The sequence below is a fragment of the Homalodisca vitripennis genome, chromosome 2 (assembly GCF_021130785.1).
Source record: "Homalodisca vitripennis isolate AUS2020 chromosome 2, UT_GWSS_2.1, whole genome shotgun sequence".
NCBI classification, from domain to species: Eukaryota; Metazoa; Arthropoda; class Insecta; order Hemiptera; family Cicadellidae; genus Homalodisca; species Homalodisca vitripennis.
This window is the reverse complement of record NC_060208.1, coordinates 67,563,051-67,570,636: the sequence shown is the minus strand read 5'-3', so window position 1 is coordinate 67,570,636 and position 7,586 is coordinate 67,563,051. Positions and strand designations below refer to the sequence as shown.

At 32.3% G+C, this 7,586-nt stretch overlaps 1 protein-coding gene across 2 annotated transcripts; it reads left to right on the top strand.

Annotated features, from left to right (window-relative positions):
* The first annotated feature begins 1,662 nt into the window (after positions 1–1,662).
* On the top strand, positions 1,663–6,840 carry LOC124354086. 2 transcript variants are annotated; one of them, XM_046804290.1, is made up of 2 exons: positions 1,663–2,006; positions 6,693–6,805. In XM_046804290.1, coding segments are annotated over exons 1-2 (342 nt in total). In that variant the 5' UTR covers positions 1,663–1,665; the 3' UTR covers positions 6,694–6,805. The 2 variants fall into 2 exon arrangements, 1 of the variants encoding a protein (XP_046660246.1); XR_006921655.1 differs by lacking the exon at positions 1,663–2,006 and adding an exon at positions 4,884–6,124 and having other exon boundaries at positions 6,693–6,840.
* The last annotated feature ends 746 nt before the right edge of the window (positions 6,841–7,586 follow it).

Here is a 7,586-nt window from a genome sequence, read left to right as displayed (position 1 = left end):
ACATAATTACAAACTAGGTTAAAATAAACAAATCTTACTAAGGCGTTGTGGCACGCCTGAGTCAGGAATCACAACCTACATGTTGTATGTCAACTTCACTAACACTAAAGACATGCACTTAATAAAAAAAAAAACTATACAAAACACCAATCATTAAACTAAACTACGGAATACAGGTCACAATATGTCTTCACTCGTCTACTAACCATTTACGACTGACCAGAGGGGGTAGCCAATGGTAATCGTGACGGCCGGCTAAAACAAGATGGCGGAAATACAAGGGAAGGGGAACAGGAATGGGCCCTTTCGTTATTATTGGTTCATGCGAGATGAACTTCTTAAAACCATATTGTGACTCCGCATTGGTTTATTGCAAATATCCGATCCGTTTGATACTTTTGGTATTCTCTTTAGTTCATTTTTTAGAATTGGCAACCAAAGCGGCCTAATCTCGACTGATGGTTGACTGATTGGTTGGTCTGCCAATTTAATGTATGTTGCCTCAATTAATTTCCTTTTGAAGAAATGTGGTTCCCGATGTATTATGTGGGCTTCATCCCAATTCATATGATGGTCTTCGGACCAACAATGGTGTGCAATTTTTGACTTTTCTGTGAAACCCTTTCTCGTGTTTTCTTTGTGTTCTTTTATCCTTATGTTTAGTGGTCTTTTTGTCTCGCCTATGTATTCCCTATTGCAGCTACATTTTATACTGTAAACACAGTTTTTGGAATCCTGTGTGCCATTTTTTGGTTTTGTTTTTACGAGACTTTGTCTAAGAGTGTTGTGTGTTTTAAACGCGGTTCTAATGTTGTACTTTCTACCTACTCTTCTAATTTTCTCCGATAATCCCGGCACATAAGGGATTGACATAAACGCAAATTTATCACAATTCTGTTTTTCTGACTCAGGAATGATTCTTCTGGTTCGTTTGCACTTATTAATTACTAATTGAGGGTATCCATTGCTTCTGAGATCCGATTCAATTTTCTTAAATTCTTCTTTTAGTCCATCTTTATCTGAGCACAAGCTCTTTGCTCTATCAAACAACGAGTAGGCTACTCCTTCTTTGACAGATTTTTGATGGTTGGATTGATAATTTAAATATTTTCCTGTGTGTGTTATCTTTCGAAAAACAGTTGTCTTAAGGACATCCCTATCTCTTAATACACACACATCCAAAAAGGGAAGCTTGTTTTGGACTTCCACTTCCATTGTGAGGCGGATGGAAGGAGAAATACTATTAATGTGATTCAAAAAATTATTTCCTTGTATTTCCGCCATCTTGTTTTAGCCGGCCGTCACGATTACCATTGGCTACCCCCTCTGGTCAGTCGTAAATGGTTAGTAGACGAGTGAAGACATATTGTGACCTGTATTCCGTAGTTTAGTTTAATGATTGGTGTTTTGTATAGTTTTTTTTTTTATTAAGTGCATGTCTTTAGTGTTAGTGAAGTTGACATACAACATGTAGGTTGTGATTCCTGACTCAGGCGTGCCACAACGCCTTAGTAAGATTTGTTTATTTTAACCTAGTTTGTAATTATGTATTAGGTTAGTTCTTTACCTGAAGAAGAGATCAGATTGCAGATCTCGAAACGTAGTGTTACTGTTTTCTTGTTTCACTTAACGATGGCAAATGTCCGGAAAAATCCTGTTTCCTTCATGATTAACATAATGTTAGTCAATTGCTACACAATTTACGCACATAACATGGTTGCTCAGGGCTCAAAGCCAGTTTCAAGACGTGATTTTGCAAAAGAATTGCACAGTGAACTCGTCAAGCCTTGGCTTCAACATCGAAATCGCATCACAACTTTGCCAAAGCGTCTACGCGAATCTATCGCCAGCATCCTGGAAGTTGATATTCCTGCTGCCCAAATAGATCCTCAACTTGTCCAGGGAAGAAAGATTTGTGCATTTTGTCCTTCAAAAAAACGACGAATGACCTCCCATTTCTGCCGGCGCTGCTCAAAGGCAATGTGTGGCGAACACCAAGGGAAGTGGTGAGTGGACTGCACTTGTTAAGTTTTCAATTGAAAAAAAAAACTATTATATTTAATGTAAGTAAGCTTTAATATTAATTTTTTCTCATTAAAACCCTTTTTATGTAAAATAAAAATGTTTTTATTAATGGTAGTCTCCCTGACGAATGTTTAGCTGTAACGTGTTTTTTACGAACCTTAGCTTTCTAGGGTTAAATACAAACCCAACAAATGTTATAAACTTTTATACGTATAACTTTTTATACATATAAAGAAAAAGATATAAACTTCTAACCTCATGTTTAGAAAGTTGCTCTTTTCAATGATATAAGTTTTATTCTTCCAAAATGAAGATTCCCTTCTGTATAATATTTAGAAATTTAAATAGTTTTTTATCCATGTTTTAACTTTGTGGCTGGCACTAATTATGCAACTACTTTATAAGTTGCTGAAGTCAAATTTTGAAGTTGTCGGAAATTTCAATATATATTTGGAATTGTTTAGTTCATTGGGAACATGTAGATATCATTTTTTTTGTCGGGGTTTGATGGTTAAGTATGTCATAAAAGCAGAGATGATACACCAGCTCAAAATGAGCCGCTGGCCTGTAGGATAGTAAAGTAACTTTCCTGAATACAGAAAAATATTTTTAAAATGTATAAAGGTCTAGTTGACCTGGTATTTTGGCTAAGAGGAAATACAACCATTTAAAATATAAAGTTATATATATTTTATTATTAAAATATATGTAATTCTGTAATCAGAACCAAATGTAAACGGCTAAAGATAAAAATGTGAAATTTTGACCTACATTGAGAATTTTTATTCGTCGCTCCACTCTTCACTCTCACCCCAAGGGCTAGAGATTTTCTCCTTCTGATAAAGCCTTAGGAATGCATCTCTGAAATTTGTTTGTATTCTTCCTTTCAAATCTTTCTTCAGAAAACACCTGTGGACTTTACTGAAAGACCTCTTGCTCCCACTTTCCACATTGTAAAAGTTAATACATTAAACTTTTTTCTGTATACTTTACTACCAGAGAGTACAACTTGTATTCAACTTCAACAGGAGTTATTTCAGGATATTTATTTCCCAAATGTGGATCAGAGAGTAAGTCACAAAGTCTCGTTAGAGCTAAGTAACAGCCAAGTCCAATGGGAACTTATAAAATCTATATCCAACATCAGCACATATGAGCTAATCCTCTGTGATCTCACTAATGGAACAACCTTTGACATTGTTTTTACTTCCTGTTCAGGCCAAGGATTATATAGTAGTATAGTCACAAAAACTTAACCTAGTACTTAATTCTGATTTTCACGTAATTTAAAGATAAATTTGAAGGACTAGAGTGTAATATATTAGGTAAGGTATAGTAGGTATAATTTGTACTGTAAAATATTTAGTCTTAAGGAATACATTTAATACTAAAATATAATTAAAGTATATTTTTATTACGTGTTTAAATATGAAGTTTTGTTACTCTAATTATACTTTTTATTAATAAGATGCTATCCCAGTTTATGAAATGGTTTTTCCACATTCAGTGAATAAAAATCGCTTACTCGCAAGATCTTTTTTTAAATGTAATTGTTAATAATTATTAAAGAAGTGAATGTTTAGTGATTTGACTACTGTGTATCCATTATTTTAATCGTAACATTTTCAACATAAAAATACTTTTTCTAGGTTTGGAAAACTTTTAAGAACGTCTAATTTGATTCATGGCAGATAATATCATTGTGTAGTAGTCCAACTCAGGAAAATAATTATCAATACCTTGATTAAGAGCTCACCTTAAAAATCATACAATTGGTGTTGAACCAAATTTTTGTATAAAATGGCTGTATAGGAGGAATTTCAAGTACTGGTTTTACAATAATCATATGTTTATAATAAAAATTGACAATATCATGGCACTGATAATGTCAGTCTTTTTTTAACTACTCGTATAATGTTAATTCTATCTTGTCTCTGTATACTTGTTAACCCTCCATCAGGCGCTTAAAATTAGAAACACCATCAGGCGCTCACGGAGGTTTCCTCCAGGTTAGCGAATAATGGATATCATAGTCGTTTAAACTGTTTTTATTTGTTTAAATATTCATACTGATTTAATTACAATATAATATATTCATTTTTCGAAATTAAATAAAAATTACTCTCTTATGTAATGAAATTTCCAAATAAGAAATTCAAAATCTTAAAAAATTTTACTGTATAATAACAACATGATTTATTTTAAGGAATAATGCAATTAATTGTAAAAATGTTTAACCTACTGTACTAATATATGGAAATTAATTTAGTTTTTAACTTCTTACAAAAACAACTTACTTCAATTCTTGACATATTATACAATTGTAATGTCAATTATTACTCTAAAATCAAAATTTATTCTTTACTAAAAATTTTTTTAAACACTACACAAAGTTTCAAAACATTTTCCTTCTAGTTCTTATAACGACAATGTTCACTCCATAAACAGTACTGAAATGTTCCCTAGCACACGGGTACTGTACTGACAAGTCTCTCGTCTTCATTCTCCATTTCACAAAATTCAAATAAAATATATTGTAAAACTTAAAAAGAAACCATCACAGGTCACACATTTAGGCGCACACGGATTATTATTCCATAAAAACTAAACACTATAAGGCGCTCACGGAGATTTCGTCCAAGCACTACAAACACAATATCGGGCGCTCACGGAGGAATCGTCCAGTCTCGCACGGAAGTAGACCTCATACTGACAGATTTTGACAAAGATAAGCGGGAGGCTATTGTTTCACTTCCCCGAAAGATGCTCGTGAAGTACACTGCGGGAAACGATTGCCAACATCAAAAAGTATTACTATTTTTATTAATAAAAAATACACGGAGGAAAACTCCGTTTAGCGCCCGATGTAGGGTTAAGACAACCAGTGTTTCTTGGATTGGCATCTAAGAGACATACTATCTTTGCCCCAAGGGGGAGCTCTTTGAACAAACTGGGTGTTAGGTAATATATATTTCCATTAAGAGTCATCTCTTAAGAATCGGCTGTCATGGTGGCCATCTTGACATACAGAACATTTATTTCATGTGAAAACTGAAAGATATCTTGAAAAAATTCAATCAAAATTAATAATCTTTGTGTTTGACCTTGCTTTTAAGCTAGTGTGCATGTTATTCTTATGCCAGGAGTTATTTTTTTATTTTCATATCACTTATTATAACCCACATTTCATATTTATTGTAAATCTAATACATTGTGACTGTAGTTTAACCAATAAACTGTTTTTTATTTTAGATAAAAGAAATAACTGTATTAAAACTGCGAGTTCAGCTCCAGTTCACCTTCGTCTTACTTGCAGCATTTGAAATCTGATAGAATTTGTTTAAAGATTCTTCATTCTTTATTGCCGACTCTTTTTGGATCCCTTCAGACGAACTTAATTCCAGATTTCAGGAGTCTGTGACAGCATCAGATTTAAGATACTACACGTAAGAGAAAGGTGAACTGGAGCTAAATTCAACATTCACTTCGAATCAGCCCTTTCCACCATAGCTGCATTATGTGTAGTATTAGAACTAACTACTTGTTTCTTTTTTTACAAATGTTTTGTAATGCAAGATTTGTTGGTACCATTTACATTAATTACAGAAAGTTCATGTGTCAATCTACCAATCTAAAGAGAAGCAGAGCCAAAAACATTGACTTATAAAATATCACATCAGTTATGAAACCTCTCCTAAAGTAGTAGCCTGTTTAATTCAAGCTTGGGTATTTCTTATATCTAAATGTTTTCAAACAATGAAATTGTGTTGTTTTTGTTTATGTTATAAAAAATAGGACAATTTTTTTTAAATAAATTAATAAGTCCATACAATTGGATTTGAATTAGGTTGATAAGATTCTAGGTCAACAATGTATTTTTAGTACAAGTTATTTTAAATAACACGTGCACAGTTCCTTCACGTGATCAGTGGTTGGGGTTGAAACACAATAAGTGCAATAGGATTAGAAGAGTTGCCACATTCAACAGCAGTGACTTAGTTGAACAGTTACTAGTCTGAGTACTGGCAGCCTTCTCGTCAAAATGCCATTTTCTTTCAGTAAAGTTGTCAAAGAGGTTTCATCAATTACTCGACTTGAGGTATTTTAGTTTTTTATCAATATTGAATTTTTGTCTTGTAAAAGCATAATACACTATTGAATTTTTAATAATATATGACATAATTGATTTAAAACTGGCTGTGTAAAATTAGAGTAACTGCTGCGTTTATTTAGACAACAATAATGAAGCACTGATTCATTGTAAATATTTAAAAGATGCTCATAAGTCATAACCCATATCAGTATTATACATTTTTACAAATGATGTTTGAAGGAGAGTAAGAAGTAATAACTTATAGTATACATAAAATGTTCGTATGAGTTTAAATAACACTGGTCAAAATGTTTCAGGCCTATTTAATCTTATTGTAAGATATTAATCCTGTTTCATTAAAGTTACAACCCATAAGCTATACAACAAATTTGGATCTTATCTTTTGGAATTGTAGCTTCCAACAAATCCTCAAGCATCTTATAATTACCATTTAATATAGTCTTGGAATAGTTTTGTGATTTTCTGAACTGTATAGAGATTTCCATCTAGCAGCAACATATGTATCAAACTTACTATTTATGTAACACAACTTAATTAACAACTGGTGTTTCAGAGACGGCTGCAGAAGGAACTAATGTCGCTGGTGAAGGAACCGCCTCCAGGAGTTATAGTTGACAGTAACGTTGCTGAACAGAACTTAAATGTGTAAGTCTTTAATATCTCTAAGCTGGAGACAGTAACTAGAAGTTAGTAGTATCTCAGCTAAGCACTTATATTTGTAATAATATTCATTTATCAAATTGTGTGCTAAAATATATAATTAATATCTTTCCTAGTGTAAGAATATAAAATATTGTTTGACAATGAATTATTTCATTGTTAATAATTATTTTTCACTTTTAATTAATTATCTATTGATAAACCCATAATCAAGTGTTATTCTTGTTTTAAACTAGGCCTTTGGGTATTATATTGCTGGTTGTTATTGATAATTTAAATATTTAACTACTCTCATGGAATAAATATTGTTTCTGGTAAAACATTGAAATTAAGCTCTGAGATATACTTAAACACAAAACATAGCTATGGTGAGAAGGGTTAAAAATTGGTTTAAACCATTAATTGAGGAGAATGAGAAATAAACGTATTAATGACAGTGCAGTATTGTGTGATGTCACTTCATAGGGAAATTAAAGAAATCATTCAATATTTTGCCAGAAAAACTTATATATGAATTTTATTTCTGCTTGTCCATAAATTAATAAAATACTGTCATCATGTTAAAAATATAAAAAACAAGAAATCTTGCTTTTATTGGTCTTATGATCTGGCACCTGTCTATGGTCTTATCAGGGACTGATTTTTGGCAGCTCGTGTTTTAGTTTTGCCAAATTAATTACTCTTCCAATCATGCTGCCTCTAATTGTAGTTCCTAAGGTTTGTGCCTGGTTTCATAAATAACATCTAAGTTCTACAGATGTCATAATAACTCCAACAAAGTAAATGG

Coding starts and splice junctions, on each gene's coding strand:
- LOC124354086 (XM_046804290.1), top strand. CDS start 1,666: ATGATTAACATAATGTTAGTCAATTGCTACACAATTTACGCACATAAC.